Source organism: Capricornis sumatraensis, chromosome 7, assembly GCF_032405125.1.
Source record: "Capricornis sumatraensis isolate serow.1 chromosome 7, serow.2, whole genome shotgun sequence".
NCBI classification, from domain to species: domain Eukaryota; kingdom Metazoa; phylum Chordata; class Mammalia; order Artiodactyla; family Bovidae; genus Capricornis; species Capricornis sumatraensis.
This window is the reverse complement of record NC_091075.1, coordinates 27,452,464-27,474,275: the sequence shown is the minus strand read 5'-3', so window position 1 is coordinate 27,474,275 and position 21,812 is coordinate 27,452,464. Positions and strand designations below refer to the sequence as shown.

Below are 21,812 nucleotides of genomic sequence, written 5' to 3'. Positions count from 1 at the left end.
CTAAAGAAAGTTGGTTAAGCTGTCCAGTTTTTCTAGGACAGTATCTTGTTTAGTTAAATGATTAATTCAATCAAGGCATTTCTATTGATAAGAGAACATTTAAAAAAGAATGGTCATTTCAGAAGTTCTATTCAACATATGCTATATAAATTATACTCAGGAAAAAAAATTTTAAATAAAAGAACACCATGTTCTAACTAGCATTCTTCCACACACAGAAAAAAACCAAAGATGTGTTTATGTTCTGTTAAATGAGTATGAAAGCAAAATCATTAAAATACTACAACTTGTTAAAACATAGAAGACTAGAAATCAAATAGCTTCATATCCAATATATAGGCACCCAAAACTTCAATTTCCAGCTGATTTTTCTAATTTACATTTTTGGATGTAACTGTAAGGAGCTTATTCCTATAGGATTAATTGAATTACTTAATGGTGAATAAATTTGAGCTCAAATTTTGTAAAGATAACCTGCTATAAATCACTATTCTACCTGCTGCTATATTTCTGCTCACTGTGTGTATGGCCAAACAGTCATGCTCTGATCAAGTAAGTGTGCTGTAATCTACATATATGTTTAACAGTTGGCAATCAGGTTAAAAGGCACAAGCTTCATTTTAGTAGTAATTTTTCTTATTACTTAGACAATAGTAAGAACCCATTTACTTTTGGATCCTGCTTAAATGATCACTAAGAAGAAACTGCAGATTTCCAAGGGGCAAGGAGTAAAACAGGTAGGTCCTTTTCTTCATAAATTTTAGCAGCCTTCAAAGATGTACATATGAACATTTGGGGGCCTGTTAGTTACTGGAATTGCAAATGACGTAACTGCAATTTACTGTTGAAGACCCTTTTTGGTTAATATTTATATAGCCATTTCCTCATATTTTCTTTAAAATCTATCTATTCATGGCTTAGCAATTCATAAACTAAATAAATAGCAAACTGATACTTTACACCAGTTCATTTATCTCAATATATACTTTAGAATATAATGGCAATATTAAAAATATCAATTTTCTCTAAGCTGATAATGCTACAAGATTTTACACAAGTTAAACAGCTTCAGTTTTTTTCTTCTCTTTTTGATAAAGTTTCATTGTAAACTCCACACATTTGACATCTAACAAGAAAAATGTAATTTTGTCATAAAACATTTATTCCATCAATTTAAACTAAAGTGTCTCATGGAGTTAAACCCAAAAGAATTTAAATAAAAAGGGAATAGACTGTATATACACAAAATGATCATTCCATAACTATTTACATGACAAGGGAAAAAAATGGAGGATCTAAAAACCAGAAATTGCTACAGGTATGATAATCCTTTCTCAAGACATTTTTAGTTAGGAATCATATAAGCTTTTAAAGTAAAAATAATTACAGAAGCATAACTAAAATAATAATTTTAGTTTTCATTTTCTTACTATTTAAAGGAGCCAGTAGATCATAAACAGTCCAAGATTTCAGGATCAACTATTCAGTTTAGTTTTCAATATCAAATCTTTTTCTTTAGCTCTCATGATGAAACTAAACTTACAGAAAAAATAGAAAGTACTCTAAAAGGTATAAATAAAATTCCCATTCATCCTCCTTTATAAATACTGGTCAGCCGCTCCAACTCTTTACAGTTGTCCATGCTTAAGGCTTCTGCCTTCCTGCGGAGTCGTTCATCATGGTAAACTTTTGCTGCATACTGCATATCTGTTTCTGTTAACAAACAAAAATATTTTGCAAAGTAAATAATTTAGATCAACTAGTTGTTTAAATTCATGATGCTTCATAGAAGCCCTTCAATATATTTCTATTAACTGTTTTTTGTTTTTAAATTTATTTGGCTAGGCCAGGTCTTAGCTGCAGTGCACAGGACCTTCAACCTTCACTGTAGCATGCGGAATCTTTAATTTTGGCATGTGAACTCTTAGTTGCTGCATGTAGGATCTAATTTCCTGACAAAGCATCGAACCAGAACCCCGGCATTAGGAGCTCAGAGTCCCAGCCACTGGACCACCAGGGAAGTCTCTTATTAGCTGTTTTCTTTTTTTAAAGAAATCCAAGTACTAGACCTAAAAGCCATGTGGAGTCTTACCACATAAAATAAATACAAGTTGCTCTAGAAAAGAAATAAGGATAGTATCTTATCAACTCTTTCCCTCCTCCACTCCTGTCCCCGAAGGTTTAAAAATAACTGCTCCAAAGCATCCTTTCGATCTCTTTCCCCAAAGATATCATATGCTATTCAATACTGTCAGTGGTTGTTTTTGCTTCGACCTTTATTAAAGTTCCAGATTAATTAATTATGCTGAGGTCTCAGTAGAAAAATTTACAATCTTGTTCTGAGTTTATCTGAATTAATGCAGGGGCCCAGGTTCGATCCTTTCATGCCACAGCTAGAGATCCAAGTGCTACAACTAAGACCTGGCACAGCAAAATAAGCCAATAATTTTTAGAAACCATATATACTAAACTTATTGAAGGAACACAAAAAAAGAAAAGAAAACCTTGCTATACAATCAGAGTAGTGGTATTTAGCAAATAAGTACTTTTGAGCCTTCCTTCAATATGTAGGTAACATTAGTAAAGAAATATAGACTAGAAATCAAACATTCTTCAGGAACTTATTCCTTGTCATTTTCTTGGTAGTCTCAGCCATTTCACTATTAACACTTCTAAAGGGTGGGAGCAGTGTAGATAAGATGTAACCAAAAACAGACATTAAATTAGAAGACATCAATCAGGACGATATTCAAAATAAACTCAAAGATAAGTGTATACTCTATTTGTAAAAATCTTCAGAAATGATCAATCAGGTTAGGATTTAACCAATCAATCAAATTCATTCCACTGCTTTTATTTACAAGTGCTGCTGCTGCTGCTAAGTCACTTCAGTTGTGTCCAGCTCTGCAAAAAATCCATCTGCAGGTGATTCTTTTCAACTGAGGTAGATAAACCAAAAAGTTCATAGAGCTAGTAAATGGCAGAATCTAGATGCCAATTCAAATCTTTACCTAGCCTAATATTCTTTCCATTAATTACCTCAAATTACTGCTTGTATTTTATAAAACACCCATTTTACCAATCTAGACCTCTGACAGTATTAGAAGTGACTTCAAAACAGAAAAATGCTGGCGAAAGAGTATCCAAGCCTTTAACCTATACATAGATGTGCTGAATTTGCTGAATTTTATTTTAAAAATTTCAAATATACATAAGTTAAAGAGTACCACAATAAACATTCTAAAGCCCTTTACCTTGATTGACTAATTTTTCATATTCTGTCAAACCTGCTTTAGCGTTCTACAGTAAAGGCTGCTGTTATTGTTGTGGTGGTGATTATTTTATAGAACTCTTTGAGAGTAAGTTACAGGCATCATGACCTTTTATTCTTAATACTTCAGCAAGCTTCTCCTAAGAACAAGGGCATTCTCTTATATAACCACAATACAATTTTCAAATCCATAAATTTAACAATGACATAATACTATTAGACATAATACTATTATCTAATACATAGTCCATATTCAAATTTCACCAATTGTCCCAATGATGTCCTTTATAACTGTTTCCTCCCACCCAGGATTCAATTTAGGATCACATACTGTATTCAGTTGTCATGTCTCTTTGTCTTTAAGAGCTTTGCCTTGTTTCATTGATATTTTTGAACACAAGTAAGTTGTTTTATAATGACATTAAAACAGATTTAGCTAAAACTTCTGATAATAACTTTAAAAGACACATGTAAATGTGTACAATATAGCTGTAGACAATGTGGTATAGTGGACAGAAGATGGACTGAAGGGTCCATGAAACCAATTGATAGTGATCTTGTTGAACTGGTAAGAGATTAAATTATGGAAAAAACAAAAAACAAAACCCACTTGGCTCATGCTAGGTAAAGAGTAAAACAAAATTATAATAAATAATAATATAGAATACATATGGGTACAAGGCATTATGCTAAGTGTTAACAAATATCTGTTCTGGTCCATATTTTAATGATGAGATAACTGAGATTCAGAGAGGTTAAGTAACTTGGCCTAGGTAACTGTGTTGCTGAAGCCAGGATCTTGCAAGGGATTCCCAGAGTCAACACTTTAAACATAACATTACACTTTCATCCATAAATGTTGAGTATCTTTCCTTCTTTCTATTTATGCAGTCACTTCCCTATTATTTAAGGTAATAGAATATAAGCATGCAAAACTCAAAAATCACCTGTTTTTGGCTGGGGACTAGAACTTGTATTTGAAAGTGATATATCTAATGTGCTCATCATTCTTTTAGCACAAAAGAGGTAGGCTTTTCATTCATTCATTCATTCATTCATGTGTGTGTGAGTATTAGTTGCTCAGTTGTGTCTGACTCTTTGTGACCCTGTGGACTGTAGCTCACCAGGCTTCTCTGTCCATGGAATTCTCCGGGCAAGAATACTGGAGTGGGTTGCCATTCCCTTCTCCAGCTATATTGTCCAGGGGATCATCCTAACCCAGGGTCTCCCACACTGCAGAGAGATTCTTTACCATCTGAGACACCAGAGCCCTGTCATTATTCATACGAATCCATTACTCATTCATCCAACAATTGTGCAAGGTACTACAGATAAAAAAATTAAGTGAAATAAAATTAAATAATCAAAATTTGGTAAATACTTAAGACATCTGGCTAATGCACAATTTCTCAACCTCAACAATACTGGCATATAGGGCCAGATAATTTTTATTGTGGAGGCTGTCCTGTGCACTGCAGAATGTTTCAGCAGCATCCCTGGCCTTAACCCATTCAGATGTTAGAAGCAATCTCTTCTACTCCAACCCCATGCTGATGCACATAAAGTTTCCAGACATTATCAAATGTCCACTGGGAGGTGGGAGCAAATCATTCCCAGTTGAAAACCACTAAGGTAACCTTCTCTTCATTGAGAACATACTGATTCACAGACTCAGAGACTCAAACACCAAGGAGGTTTCTACTCTATCAGTATATAGATGAAGAAACCAAGGCTAGAGATAAGAACTCTCTGAGAAATATATAAAGGTAATGTTTCATCAAATTTTCCCTAGTAGATAAGAGATAATGTTAACTGCTTCCATTTTCTGAGTATTTACTGCATGTGAAACACTTCAGCTATTCCCTGATTTAATTTTCATAACAAACCCATAAAGTTAGGTATTAATGAGAAGACTATAGAGCACTCTACCTAGATTCTGAAAGCAAATAGGTTTTGAATCACAGATTACCTTAATGACCTTGGCAAGTTATTAATTATTCTCTCTTTAGCAGTTTCCTCATATGCAAATTAGGTATAATAACCTCAAAGTGTTATTGTAGATTTTAAATAAGTTAATATATATAAAGTGCTTGGGACAATGACTGAGAAAATAGGTATTATATAGTTATTCCTCTTCCCACTCATCATTATCATCCATCTTATACATGAGGTTAGAATATTTGGTACTAATCACTCAGCTAAAAATTTCAGAGCTAGGATTCAATTTCAGTCTATTTAATTCCAAAGTCTATACTATATAATCTACTTTATGACTTGGGACAGACAAAAAACTATAATAAACAGTTCACAAGGAACATTTCAGCAGATTCTCATGGTCAATCTTTTTATAGATACAACTACTTAAGGAAGCTGAGGCTGGAAGATGCTAAACAATTAAGTGTTCACAAGAACTTTTCTACATACAAAATAAGTAAAGGAAAATGAATTGCCAACAAAACTCATTGTATACTGACAGTGCTACCTGTTGAAGCTAAATTAATGAAGAGTTTCAAAGTTAATTCTGAAACAGGATGTATATTAAAACTGATGACATTGTTTATGCGAAGACTTTCTTTCTTAGTGGTCATAAAATAATGATGCATGTTACAACCATCAACATCTTAAATACAATGAAATTTGATACTATCTACTTATTCCACCTATAGTTACTAAGAACAACAATAACACAAATACCATTGTCTTTGCCACATGCCAAATATTGTTATAAGGCCACAAGTACATTAAAACACATTGTCTCACTTAAGTACCAGGCTCTGGATAGGTGCCAGGCAATTTCAGAACATCCCTTGAGTAAGGAAATCTTCAGTAATCAATTCCAAGACTGAATAAGTTTTTAAATGTTAAACATTTAAAATGTAAACTTACTTTGTTGTCTTTCTTTCCAGCAATTATTTCGAATATTAGTCACATAATCTTCTTCCACACTCTTTTCTACCTTTTGTAGTAACATTCCTTTATATTCGTTTTTAAAGTCCTTGTTGACATAATAAACAACACCCAAGTTTTCTGTCTGCATTTTAATTGTTTGTCCTGATCCACTGTAAAAGAAATGTTTGATCATTATTTTTTAATTAAAATTGTACATTCTGATCTGCTTCTACAAAAACAAGCAGCAAAAACAATTAAAAATAATTAAAAAGTTACTATTGGTAATCAAGTATTTATATAATTTCAAATTACCTAAAGCTACTTTTTTATGTGATAAAAAAGTAATCATATTTTAATACATTATGTTCTCATAAGTTCTCTCAATTTTTAGTTAGCAAAAATCTTATTTGGAAGAAATAAATTATTTGTAGACCAATCATTTTAATACTATAAAAGAACTGGTGATATGGTTTTACAAAGTTTCCTTTATCTTCATTGTATTATACTAAAGTTTTTTAGAATGTATACTGCATTAAATTTCCTTTGTCCCGATTGCTTATAGAGTACAATACATTGTGGAAAAATACATAAAAAGTAATATTTGCTTTTATTTAATCAATATTTTATAAACAGAAAAGTAACATCATTTCCACTTTAATGACACAAATCTATGTATGTAGCATCAATCCCAATTCTACTTTTGTCTTTAAAGTATTTTTGTCTTCTGAAGGTTTTTGTCTTTTATGTCAACCCATTACCTATTACATTAAATTGCTATCAAGTTCGAATATAGCACTTCTGTCCTTATCCACAATAGAATAGAAATGTAAACTAACATAATAAAAACTTACTGCTTTAGGTAAATTATTTTTAAAATTAAAGATTTTTAAATGGTACACATGAAGTAACAGATTTGTCACTTAAAAGTTTAAAAGTGCACAGGGCCCTTTAAAGTTACCTAAGTAAAAAACAACAATTTTGGGGGTAAAACTTCACTTAGCTACTTACGATCTGGGATATAAGGAATAAGGAGGATTAGAGACCATCAACTGGCTTAATAATGATACGAGGATCAATACGATAATAGGCATCAGCTGAATAAACACAGAAAAACCTCCCTGTAAAAAATCATCAAAGAATAACAATATTGCAATATAACTGTAGTTGTCAATAATCCAACAGTTGTCGAACATTTTTAGAGGCAGAAATGACATTTGAGATCATCTGATTCAGTGCTTCCAAATCTGCCTGATCAAACCAACTTCCTGGGATGATTCTTAAAAATACAACTTTTTAGGTGCTTCACCTAGAGATACTGACATTGATCTAGAAAACACTGATATAACCTGTTCATGGGGTTGTCAAGGCAAGAGTACTGAAGTGGTTTGCCATTCCCTTCTCCAGTGGACCACGTTTTGTCAGAACTCTCCACATGACCCGTCCATCTCAGGGGGCCCTACATGGCATGGCTCATAGTTTCATTGAATTAGACAAAGCTGTGGTCCATGTGATTAGTTTGGTTAGTTTTCCATAACTGTGGTTTTCATTTTGTTTTTTCTTCCTTGGAAGAAAAGCTATGACCAACCTAGACAGCATATTAAAAAGCAGAGACATTACTTTGCCAACAAAGGTCTGTCTAGTCAAAGCTATGGTTTTTCTAATAGTCATGTATGGATGTGAGAGTTGGGCTATAAAGAAAGCTGAACACCAAAGAACTGATGCTTTTGAACTGTGGTAGTGGAGAAGACTCTTCAGAGTCCCTTGGACTGCAAGGAGATCCAACCAGTTAATCCTAAAGGAAATCAACCCTGAATATTCATTGGAAGGACTGAAGCTGAAACTCCAATACTTTGGCCATCTGATGTGAAGAACCAGCTTATTTGAAAAGACCCTGATGCTGGGAAAGATTGAAGGTGGGAGGAGAAGGGGACAACAGAGGATGAGATGGTTGGATGGCATCACTGACTGGATGGACATTAGTTTGACTAAGCTCTGGGAGCTGGTGATGGACAGGGAAGTCTGGCGTGCTGCAGTCCATGGGTCACAAAGAGTTGGACACGACTGAGGGACTGAACAGAACTGAACTGATATAACCTGATCTCATTTTACAGATGAGGAAGTTCTCTGTCTCCCTCTTTTTTTTTTTTTTCCCATACAGAGACTCTATCAATATGCAGCAGGTTGCAAAACTATTTTTACCTTGGATTTGAGGGTGGAACGTGGACACTGATGAAAATGGCAGAACTGGGGCCCAGACCTTTTAATTTCTAGTCTAGAGCTCTTTCCATTTACCTTTCTCCTTCGTGTAATTTAACTGCTATATGCAATGATGTATAACTGTATTAGAACAAGGAAAGTTACCTCTAATTTAAGTTTTTCAGTATTAATTCTAAATTCTTTAGACCTAACAATAAGAATTTACCTTAGGAACATGAACATTTGAGGTTTATCTTCATTAGAATCATAGAATATCAAATGTGAAGGTGCCATATTGCCCAACCACCTGCCACCCTGACTTCTTCTCCTGATCCCTCAACATCCCTAGGGGATTCTCTAGTCTATGCTGAACACCTCTGGCAAAAGAAAACTCATTACTTCCTTTTAAAACAACATGATCTGTTTTTATACAACTCTATCCTTTTCCTGAGCTGAATCTGCCATTTTCTTATTTCTAATCATTTCATAAACATACATCTCCTCTTTCTTCTTCTCTTTCATGTCCACTATGTCGATGCTGATGTTGATTGCTATAACCAGCTCGTCCATTTGAAAATGAATGTACACTACCTAGAAAATTAAAAGCAAGGTTAAATTAGGGAGAAAAGTTATGATCAGAAAAATTATATTTTCCTTTATATTTTTATTTTTTTAATTACTAAAATAATGCACATTTGAGTAATGAACTCTTATTGCCCTCCTGTAAACGAAGAGTAGACAAAACCCAGAATGATTCTTCTTTGTTTCTCTTAAAGTAAAGGAGAAACTCTTTCTTGATGAAAATTCGAGTAAGAATTCCTCTCTAATACTGCATACAAACAGGACTTTTGTTGTGGTTGGTTGATTTTACAAACCTGCGATCATTAATCTGAAACTCTGCCTTCTGCATTTGTCAACGAATCTCAAGTATCTCTAGAAATCAAATGATACTACTTTCATTCATTAAAAAAAAAAAAAACAGCTGTATAATATACTATCATACAGGTGGACCACAACTTTCCAATATTTTCTTGTTGATGACATTCAAGCTGTTTTCAAGAAAAGGTGACCAGTGAGCAATAGCTATCACTGATAAAGTAAACTATGTTAAGACAAGCAAAAACACTGCAAATCAGCAATCAGAAATTCACTATTTCCTGAAAGATTTCTAATTGTTCCTAGCATATTTTTAGTCCAAATTATTAGTCTGAATAATTTTTCTATGAGAGGGAATTACATATCCTAATACGTCTCAAGGTTATATTTTCAGGCATTAATTTGTTTTACATATCCTCTTTCTTTCAAGAATGTTTTACAAAATACCTTATCAATGACCACAATGTTTCTCAATAATATTCAGACAGTGCTACCAGGCCACATTATACTGCTACATTCATAAAGACTCTCCTAATTTTGAATGGGATATTTAACTCAGCACCTTTTTAAACTGTGGTAAACAAGACTAGAGCTACAATTTTAAACACCTTACAGAAGCTACTCCTAAAAAAAATTAATTTCCACACAAGCAACTCACAGTAAATGTAAGTAAAACTCAATACTACATATGCTGTACTATGAAGTCTATTTATTTAGCAGTACTTCTACAGCACTTTACTTTGATAGACTAGTTCAAGTAATTATTTCTATCTTAATGTAATGTAAGTTGTTAAAACCCACTTCATATAGAACCAATGATTCAGACATTTTAATATTTCAATGGAAAATATCTCCACATGTATTCATACTATATTTATAATGTTATTAATGAAATATCTATGAAGATCTTCAAAGAACCCATGTCAAATAGTCGTCCAAGAGACAGATTACTTCCTATAGTTGTAACAGCATTTAACTAAGACATTGCCACTTGATTTCCTACTTACAGATCCTTTCTTCAGCTTTATGTAAAATACAGATGTAAAAAACATCTTTTTAAAATTAAAATATATTCTGGGAAAAAGACAGACTTACAATAAAGCTAATAAGTCTATATTTTTCTCCTATTTTTATGAAGAACTATCACAGGATCATAATACTATAAGAAATGTCAGAGGGAGGTACATAAATCTCTAAATAGCCTAATTGGTGGTGAGGATCTCTAGCTTCATAAAATATAATATTTATAATTAACACTAAAATACCTGAAGGAAATCCGCCACCAAAGAATATATTAAACAAATCTTCTGGAGTTATATCAGCTTCACAACCTCTATGGAAATTAAATCTACCATTGTTCTGCTGATTACATGCTTGTTCTTCATTGCCTGTGAGGTCATACTGCTTTCGTTTTTCTGGATTGCTTAAAACAGCATAAGCATTTCCAATCTCTGAAAAAGTAATGAGAAGTTGATAAGCAAAGTTTTTACAGTAAAAAAGACTGTACCATATAAAAACTACTTGTCAAACAACAACAAAAAATATTTGAGGCTAATCAGAAGAAAAACATAACAGTAACAATTTCTTTTAAAGGTATTATATACATTGCTTATAATTATATGTTTGCCTCCCAATACAATTTTTTATACTGTATAGTCTCCCTACTGCCTTGAACATAAAGGAATGCCCATCTTGCTTTCTTACTATTGTGCTCTACCCCTAATAGCCTGCTGTTATTTACTTTTTGAGTATCCTAATCTAGTCACTCACTAGTAACAGCAATAGCTACCAACTGCCAGGCTCTGAACCCAAATATCTTATTACATTATCCATTATTATCCCCACTTTACAGATGAAGTCCCCAAGTTTCAAAAGGGTTAGGAAACTTGTTCAAGATCAAAGTTATTTTAGCATAGTAAGTAATCTCTCTGCAAGCGACACCGTAAAACTTTTTTTTGCACACGCCAGCCCAGAGTGAGCTATTCTTCATTCTAATCCTGAACAATTTATTTCTCTTAAACTGTCAACTCCATGAAGGTAGGAATTGTGTGTTTCACTGCATAATCTCCATGGTCTAGCATAAAGTCTGAATTTTTAAAAAAATGAATCCATATAGTCTCTAGTTTTCCTATCTTACTTTGCTACTTTTGTGATATTCATAAAAAGTTTGATTTCCTACCTCATATTTCCATGTCCAAAAGAGCACATTAATTACCAAAATGTCTTCTTGAGGTAATTTACAAAAACTATACTGTTTTAATCTAACAGCAGGAATTACCCTATTCTTATTCTGAAATTTCTAATAACTAATCATTTCACAAATACAACTTGCTTCTCAAACTAGATCATAAGCCTCTTGCATATGGGATTATTTTAAAAATACTTTCTGGATCCCATGTGGTGGTTGTCATAGGTACTGAACAAGCAAATAGATGCTCATTAGGTAGTTGTTTCTGGATGACTGCATATCACATTGAAATTAATTATATGCAGATACTCTGGAACTTTTTTCTGAGTCAGAGATAGCTTTCCAGTCATCTGTGAACACTATGGAATGAAAATTTAGGTGAATAGTCCATTTATCTTGAGGAGATGGCCCAAAACTTTCTTTAGATTTCCAAATAGATCTATGACTCAGAAATATAGCAATAATTTATAATATTGCTCCAATGGGAAAGCATAATCAGAGATCCAAGTAATGTACTTATAAACACCACCAAGGTACCTACCCAAAAAAGAAGCATATCTATCAATATCTGCCAAAACTGTACTTCCAGTATTAGTAACAGTTTTAGGATTCTTAACCTTTATACACTGAACCTATTTCAGGTTCATAATGCTATTACTTTTTAAACTATTAACATGTTGGCAACTCAATTCTACTTCTAAGACTTTGCTATAAAAATAATTTCCAAATGCTATGATATTTTAGATGATATTTGTGAAAAATTGTCATAATTCATAATTGTATATGTAAGACAATTTAGTCTATCTACTGTGACTAATTTACTATTTATTTACCTTGTGCTATACCTATAATCAATACTTTTTTTCAGTTCTTTATTATCTTAAAAATTAAAACCAAAATTCATTTTGGTATTCAAAGCCTCACAAAATACATTTCCATCTCACTGTTGTTTACTTCACAAAAAGATACATTCCACTTTATTAATTTCCCTTTAATTATACTGTTTATTTTGAGGTTAACTTTAGATTCATATGAAGTTGTAAAGAGTAATATAGATAGACTCTTCTACCCATTACCCAATTTCCCCCATGGTAGTACCTTATAAAATTATTATATCAAGGATACTGACATTGATAACAATCAGGATATAAAACATTTCCAGCACCATCTCAGGCTGCCCTTTTATACCCACACCTACTTCCTTCTCGCCCTTCCCCTTTTAACTGCCCACAACTACCGACTTGTCTTCTCTATTTCTATAATTTTGACATTACAAGAATGTTAAATCAATGGAATAACACGGTATATAAATGGAATGAAATCTCCTAGATTGATCTTTTTCAATCAGCATAGTTTTTTGGAGATTGATCCAAGCTGTTATGTAAGTCATTCATTCCTTTTATTGCTGATTAGTTCTCCATGGTATGGATGTATCACTGATTCACTAATCACCCAATGAACAACACTGCATTGTTTCTAGGTTTTGGTTGTTACAAATAAAACTGCTGTGTACATTCATGAACAGGTTTGTGTGTAAATATATATTTTTATTTCTAGGATAAGTTCCTAGAAATGCAATTGCTGTGTTGTCTATTAGCTAAATACTTAGTTTTGTGAGAAACTGCCAAACTGTTTTACAGAGTGACAATGTCATCTCATAATCCATCAGCAATGTGTAAGTGATCCAGTTACTCTGCATCTGTACCAGTATTTGGTGTTCCTACTTTTTTTAATATTAACCATTCTAATAGGTATGCAGTAGAATCTCATTTTGGTCTTACTTTGCAATATCTCTAATGGCTAATGAATGATACTAAAAACTTTTTCACATGCATACTTGCCATGTGTATATAATCTTTAGTAGGATGTCTCTTCATGTCTCATATCCATTTTCTAATAGGGTTGTCTATTTTTTTAATTGGGAGTTTGGGGGAGTTCTTTATATATTCTGGACACTAGTCCTTTGTCAGATAGGTAGGTGCTTGGCAAATATTTTCTCCTTCCTTGTTGCTTGTCTTTTCTTCTACTTCATAGCATCTTTGCAAAGTAAACAAAAAAACTTTTTATCAAGTCCAACTTATCTACTTTTTGTGTTATAAACTGTCTCGTGTTAAACTTTAAGAAGTCATTATATAGCCTACGATCCTAAAAATTTGCTCCTATGATTTTTTGCTAAAAGTTGAAGTGCTCTCTTATACTTCATAAGATTCATGTTGAAATCATTCTTATATAAAGCATGAGATTTATTTCAAGGTTAAATTTTGTTGTTTGTTTTGCCTATGAATGTCCAGTTGCTCCAAAACTATTTTGTTGAAAAGGCTACCTTTTCTCCACTGAATTGATTTTGCGCCTCTGTAATATCTCTATGGGTTCCCATCCTGTTCCACTGATCTATGTGTCTCTCCTTCTGCCAATTCTATACTATTTTGCTAACCATAGTTAGAATGTAAGTCCTAAAATCAGGTACACTTATTACTCCTACTTTAATGAATCACTTATTCAGGTTCTTTGTATCTCCATATGACTTTTAGAATAAACTTCCTTTTATCTGCAAAGAAGTCTGTTAAGATTTTGACAGGAACTGTATTAAACGTGTGTATCAACTTGGGGAATCTTGACATCTTTACTACTGTGTCCTTCAATCTATGAACATGATATATCATTCTATTTATTTAGATCCTCTCTGATTTCTTTCATTAATATTATATAGTTTTCAGCAAACAAATCTTACACAAGTTTTGTTAAATTTACACCTAAGTATTTCTTGTGTGTGTGTGATTATAAATAGTAATGCATTTTTAAATTTCAGTGTCTACATATTAGTATGCAGAAATATACTAAATAGTATACATTAGTATGCGGAAATAATCAATCTTTTTATGTTTATCTTTTACCCTGAAATCTTGCAGGATTCACTTATTGGTTCTAGGATTTTTTTTCTTTTAGGTACATTCCTTGGTATTTTATACATGATCATGTTATTTGCAAATAGGGACAGTTTGCATGCCTTTCATTTCTTTCTCTCACCTAAATGCACTGATTAGAGTTTCCAACACTATGCTGAATAACTTATATTTGTTTTGTTTTATAACTAATTCAGTTGTACTTTAGTGTGAGTAACAGGGAAAAGTCTTCCTGAAAGTGGAAGTCCTCACTGACTTTTAAATCACTTCCCTCATTCTCATACCCAAGTTTCTGCCATCTTCTCTAACCAAAGAAATCATACTCATCTTGAGAATACATAATTCTCACCTATAATATGAAAGCTTCTCCAATTACTCTGATTATAACTCTGCTGTATCTTTCTGGCTTTTCTTTGGATATCTTTATTCTATGTTTTGAATTTTAATTACATTCAGTCTTCTGGGAGATCCTGGGTAAATGTTAATCTCTTTAAGATTCACATTTTCTTACTTGCAAAGGGATGACACTGGTCCCTGTTTACTTCAGAAGATTTTTAATAACATTAAAGTTTTAAAAATGGGAATGAAAAACTATAAAATGCTTGTTGAATGTTAGGTATTACTATGATTCCAAATGTTCTGTGTGAGATTTGTCTCCTCTTCATAAATTACAAATTCATTTAATAAGAGGATATCTTATATTTTCTTCTTGTATTTCTCTAGAACTAGCCCATAAGGTAGACTGAATTCTCTATTCTTAGAAGTTCACTCTAGATGTTAAGAATACTGAGGGGGTTCTCTTGTGGCTCAGTGGTAAAGAATCCACCTGCCGATGCAGATGACACAGGTTCAGTACAGGAAGATCCCACCACATGCCTCAGATCAACTAAGCTTGTGAGCCACAACTATTGAGCCTGTGCTCGAGAGCCCGGGAAACAAAACTACTGAAGCTTGTGTGCCCTAGAGCCTGGCTCTGTAGCAAGAGAAGCCACCGCAATGAGAAGCGTATGAAACATTACTAGAGAGCAGCCCCTGCTTGCCACAACTAGAGAAAAGCCCACATAACAATGCAGATCTAGCACAGTCAAAAAGAAAGAAAGAAAAAAAAGAATCCTGAACTACCAAAACCTGACATGGGCAGTAGCATCTGATCCATTATTATTTAACAAACAAACATATAAACACTTAATCAATGCCCTTTGTAATCAGATTCATGCATATGTCATCAGGCACATGTATTATTCAAACAGTCTATGAAATACTTGGAGTCTTTGAAGATAATGCAGACAGGGCATATTTTAAAAATATATCAGAGAGAAGGAAAGGGATCCATTTCAAATATTTTTAAAGGTATGTTTATATGTATTATGCAAGTTATTGTCTAGATGTAAATAAAATATTCCCTGCTTTGAGAAATTCACAAATCTAATTAAAGGACAAAGAGCTACATGAACTTAAGAGTTCATTTAATCTACCCTCTTTGATGGTAAGTTTTTAAAGTTTTACAAAACACACAGCGAAAATATATCTTCTATCTAATCTCATTCCTTTAACTAATTGTCTCTTTTTCTATTCTTGAAGGAAATAAAAACAAAAAGGGTTTCCATCTTCTGTAAAAAGTATTTTAGCAATCACAGAGCAATAAATCTATACTTATCTCTTATACAAACAAAAAACTATAGTCTTTATTTAGACTAAATAGCTTGGTATCCTAGACACAGAAGTTAAGATCAATTGATTAAAGAGAAAATAAGATGATTCAGAAGGTCATGCAAAGATCCTATGTGCTGAATGAAGGAAACTTGCCACTTCTCTGTGATGACACACTAGCAGTAATATTGTCTAATTAACTACCTTTGTTCACCAGTCTTCTGTGGCTTACAGTCTGGGTTTTCTTTTATTTCTTTATAGCTGCACCATGTGGCATGCAGGATTCCCCATCCAGGGATTGAACCTATGCCCCTTGAAATGGAAGCACAGAGTCATAACCACTGGATTACCAGGGAAGTTCCAACAATCTGGGTTTTCTATGTAGTATCTACTCAATGAAAAATGGGTTCATCAACCACCATCCTATTATGATCTCTTTGGGATTAATAAATTGGCATTCTGATTTACAAATAACCTTCTGTGGATTGAATAATGTGCACCTTTCCTCTATAGATGAGTCACCACCCAGCATGTTGATAAATATTGTTTCTAGTTTTGCAAATTAGAGCATTAGATTCTGAAATGTACCACATCAAAGTAGCATCACCTTTGTAAAACTTCTCTGAGTGTCTGTGTGGGGTGACATTTATGTTGCTCATCTCTTCAAAACACAACACAAGCTGTAAAAATATTGGTAGATCCACCCACTGTTATTCTAAGACCAATAATGCTATTAATAACACAACTTCAATACAGAAATGGGAGAAAGAAGCATGTTCTTAGCATTAATGAAGAATTAATACTGAAATCATCTAACAGATCACAGACGTGCAAATAATTCACTGCCAAACATTTTAAACATCTTAAAAACCAAAAATTTTAAATTAAATGATTTTAATTCAGAATGTGAAAAAAGGTTTTTTAACTTGGTGGGGGGAATATGTGGTAAAAGTTAGTGTTCTTGAGTAAAGAAGCTTTTCCTGTACTTTTAATATGCTACTTTTAATTTAAGGAATCAATCAGAGAAGGTTCTCACTGTCACAGTGATATTTTAATTCCAGTACCACTTTGGCAGCTGCTTTTATTGAACTATATTAATAAACCCCAAATGTATGCTGATTGGCAACATCCTTTAAGAAATAAAACCATTCTGGAAACAATTTTAATGGTATTTTGTTGAATGACCAATTGAGTCACCTATTTTTTAGGAAAATTAAAAAAATTAGTGTCTCCTCTCTGTTATTCCAAGGCCCCAGCATTTCACCGTAAACATCATACGTTGGCTCTATGAATGCCAAATTCACAAAAACAAATAATTACAAACTTAAGCATTTTCTTATTAATCAGAAAATAACTCTTATGAATAAACTGTAATAAACATGAAATTATAAAATCAGTTCTCTCACGCTTATTTACTAAATTGACAAAATAAAACTGAAGTAATAAAGAAAATGAAGAAAAATGAATAGTAGCTAAGAGGAAAGAAACATATTTGAAAAAAAAAATCATGTTAGAACTACATACGAAAAATGCAAAAAATTGTCTCGAGTTAACAGAAATATTAGAACACTGGACAAACAGTGATTCTAAGTAATTTTCCAATTTTAGACAGTCTCTAATATTTCAAAAACTCATAGACAATATATTTTGCTTTTAATTCCTTTAGAACCAGCTGATAATATGCTAGAAGTTCATGCATAGTCATCACACTACTTGTGTGGTAAACAAGAAAGCATGTTGTGTATCTAGAAAAGTTACTTTGAAATTTGCAAAAATTGACATGATGCTTTTGTGAAGCCAAATAGCATTTGTTTGGCTCTTGGTATAACAAGTTAAGTTTTAAAGGATTTTGAGGACCCATGCTTATGCTGGTCCTCACCAGTCTAAAATGCTTATGCTCCAAATCTAAAGGTAGGACTTAGTATCTGAAATACTGTAAAGTGAATTCTAAAAAGAGCTTAGAAAACTGCTTTAAAAGGTTTACTTTACTTTTAAAAGCATCTGTTGCTCCAGGTGCATGGTTTTTGTCTGGATGAAACTTCAAAGCAAGCTTTCTATAAGCTTTTTTCAAATCTTCATCACCAGCATCTTTGGTTACTCCAAGTACTTCATAGTAATTTTTACATTTGTTTATGCTGTGAACAAGAGAGTGTGTTATAAGTAAATTTCAAGGAAGAACTCTGAGTAATACTTCTAATTTTTTATTGATTCAGTTCAGTTCACTTCAGTCCAGTTGCTCAGGTGTGTCCAACTCTTTGCAACCCCATGAATCGTAGCACGCCAGGCCTCCCTGTCTATCACCAACTCGCAGAGTTCACTCAAGCTCACGTCCATCGAGTAGGTGATGCCATCCAGCCATCTCATCCTCTGTCGTCCCCTTCTCCTCCTGCCCCCAACCACTCCCAGCATCAGGGTCTTTTCCAATGAGTCAGGTCTTCACATGAGGTGGCCACAGTACTGGAGTTTCAGCTTGAGCATCAGTCCTCCCAATGAACACCAGAATAGTATAAAGAACTATTTGTGGATTGTTTTCTCAATGTCAAATGATAGTCTATCCACTAAGGGTCATTGCTCCATTTTCTTCTCAACCACAGACCATTTCTCCAACCCCTCTCTAATAAGAATTGACCATGAGAATGTCCTTGTACAATTTATCACAACTACAGAGAAGTAAACCAAAGCTCATAACAAATGTGGATGGAGGACAGAGCACATACTAAAATGAGAGAATAAGAACAACTTTATAGTACTCTTAAATACATGAGAAATCCCAAAACTGCTCTCAAGATGTCACAGCTAAGGAGTAACAGACATTGCATTTTAAGAGTTTTGTGGTTGCATAATGCAAACCTAACCAAATAGCAAAGCAACAGTTTAGTGCATGTAAAACAACTACTGTATCCCATGGCTTAAATGTCAAAGCAAGTGAATTCAGCTAGGCAATGTTAAAGAGAGTTCACGTGTGTTACTCTCTATGAAAGATAAAATCTCATAATAAAACACATTATGGGACTCAAACATATTTGTTACACCTGATTTTCATTTTGATGAACATACTCTTAAAAGACTACTTACATATTTTATAACCCTAAATATGTGACATTTAAGCCCAGAGTCTTTGAAGTAGGTTAGGAAAAGAAGTACTGCGAATGGAGCAAAGAACACTAATCCTTTTGGATGCTTATATTTTCTCATGACCTAATAATTTTCCTTCACTAAAATACAGATATATTTTACATATTTTCTGGTGTGTACTTTATGACTTTAAATGTGTTCCATGTATGAGTGGCTTGATGACAGGCAGTAAGAGGTTAATGGATCTGAGGCATAATTGTTCACTGACAGCTAGAGGACTGCAAAGACTAACATTAAGTGTTCTAAGAAAAGAGACAAGATTGACCTTTTTTTGCTACTAAACCTATTAGTCATCACAGTGCTTGGTACATGAGGGGTTCTCAGTAAATATTTATGGAATAAATGAACTTTAGTTCTCCTTTCATAAAGAAAGCATTCATCATTTGTTATATGAACAAGGGTAAAAAGAGAACACACTGAAAAGATTATAGAATTCTTTAGTAATCACATCAACAAAAATATGTTAGGCAGTCTTCTTCAGAGTAATAATAATTAAAATTAGACTTTTCTACTTTAGATAATAAATACCGACACAAGTCAATTTTATTTCATAATCATGGTATTTCCTTTATTTAGGAAATAATGTTTATTGAGCAAAAAATAATTAATATTTATTGATTCATTATTGAGTCAATAATATTCATATCCCAGGGTTCTTGAGATCAGTTAATGAACAAAACAGAAAATGATTACTCTATCTTTGTAGAGACTCATTTTCCTAGATATGTTAAGAAACTATGTGACAGAAATAAAGGGAAGAAGGACATGTACAGGTAGTAAGAGGTTAATGGATCTGAGGCACAATCTGGATCTGTGTGTCCAGAAGAGGAGAAATTCTTTGAGAAGCCAGTAGAGAGGTATAAAGTCAACGTCACCAATGGACAAACTGTAGACTACATATTTCAAGTAATGCTAAAAATATACTTATTTACTTAACTTTTCACACCTAAGTAAGAGATTTCCATTCACGTATTATTCTAACCCATACTCCTTTTCACCAGCTAATGTATTTGTCACACTTTTTATAGTTTGCTCCTTCTTCTCCATCCTCACTGAAGAATTAAAAAAGAAAGGAAGGGAGAAAAAGAAAATTAAAAGAGGTAAACTGTTACCTGCGCTGGAAGGAAATATGTGGACAAAGGCCAGAAAGATGTGTCTGGGAGCTCAACAAGGGAGGAGTACGCATGGCTCAACTTTATGTCTTCCTTTATGTGCTAGAAAGCATATTGGCCAGGGCAGGGAGGCCTCATTCTATTCTTTTTTCACATGTTATAGATGACTTTTTGTTGTTGTTATTATAGATGATTTTTAAATATACTCCAAATTTAATTGGTATTTAGGAAAATAATTATTTATTCCTGAGACAAAAGATTATTTATTCTATAAATTTAGCAAAATGATTTGTTTCCATTTAAAGAAGTATAGCTTAAAACCAATCCTAATGAAATCCCCATAATTCAAATAATTTTAACAGTTATACAGAAGTGTTCCTAACTGATAAACATAATGATGGCCAGTTAATGATTTCACACTGATCTTATATTTTTAAAACAAAAAGATGGGCTTTTTTCCCAATGAGATATTAAAAATCTCCTCAAATAAGACCTAGGACACCTTTTGCACTGTGATTTTTCAATGCATTTCAACACTCAAAGACAATAAATAGTGCTTAGTTTCACAGAATATGAGTTTTACAAAGTTACACACTTTTTGTTCAGTCTTACTGTATGCTAGCTCTTACTTATGCAATGGATGCAGTATTATTGCATGGCTTCTCCCTTTGAGCCAAAATGTCACTGAGCAACTTGTTTACATAATCATGCTAACCAACAAGATAACATGGCTTTCTTCAGAAAAATCCCCTGTGTACAGGTAAAACAAAAGCACACAGCATGTAAGTGTTTGCTGGTGATCTGTTACCTCACTAAAGCCACACTTATGAAGGCTAATATGATGAATAAGTGTTACATGATTAGCTAAAGCTAAGCAACTCTTATATAAGGTAGCAAATGAAATACTCTGAATAACTCAGGGATTCTATTAAAGAATGTTCTGATCATATTAATCCCCCCCAAAACTACACTTACGTAATACAATAAAAAGGTATGCTAAAATTGATCAGAGAAACCATCTCTAAACACAGGCGTAAACCTAAGCTAATTCTTGTAACTCACTAAGGATTCAGTCTGAAACTTGGCTGGTTCCTCAGTGCTGGCCAGCAATCCTCCCTTCCTGTCTGCCTTTCTGTCTGCAAGTATTCCATACTTTCACCATTCTTCTCAAGCTTTCAATCTTATCTCTTTCTTCTAACCTCAGAGGATAACTTCATCTCCAATTTCACAGAGAATACAGACCCAACAGACAGGATCTCTCTCAACATTTTATTTCCATCTGCCCAATTCTGGCCACATACAAAAGTGGGTCTGTACCCGCCATCATCTTTCATTCTTCCATTCTCAAAACGTCCCCCTGCCTATCTACTAAGAAAGAGAGGAAAACAAAACACTGCTCTTCTCTCTTTATTTCTACCATTCCTTGAGCTACTCCTCTTTTCCCTTCAAGGCTAGAGTAGAAGAAACGAAGAAAAGAGATTTTTAAAAAATAATATCAGATTCAGGCGATTCCTGTTCTCCAAAATTTCAATTATTTGGGGAAGGGGGTATATTTTCCAATGTATAGGGGATTCTATAGTCTTTCTTTAAAA

At 33.3% G+C, this 21,812-nt stretch overlaps 1 protein-coding gene across 2 annotated transcripts in view; it reads right to left on the bottom strand.

Moving 5' to 3' along the window:
* Positions 1–1,094: 1,094 nt before the first annotated feature.
* Positions 1,095–21,812, bottom strand: part of DNAJB14 (DnaJ heat shock protein family (Hsp40) member B14) — a 39,891-nt gene continuing 19,173 nt past the window's right edge. For both annotated transcript variants that reach the window (XM_068975460.1, XM_068975461.1), the window contains 6 exons: positions 17,963–18,108; positions 10,498–10,683; positions 8,853–8,947; positions 7,169–7,278; positions 6,158–6,330; positions 1,095–1,713 (listed from right to left, as the gene is read on the bottom strand). In XM_068975460.1, the coding sequence (XP_068831561.1) occupies positions 1,589–1,713; positions 6,158–6,330; positions 7,169–7,278; positions 8,853–8,947; positions 10,498–10,683; positions 17,963–18,108 (835 nt within the window). In that variant the 3' untranslated portion in view covers positions 1,095–1,588. The remainder of the gene's footprint in view (positions 1,714–6,157; positions 6,331–7,168; positions 7,279–8,852; positions 8,948–10,497; positions 10,684–17,962; positions 18,109–21,812) is intronic.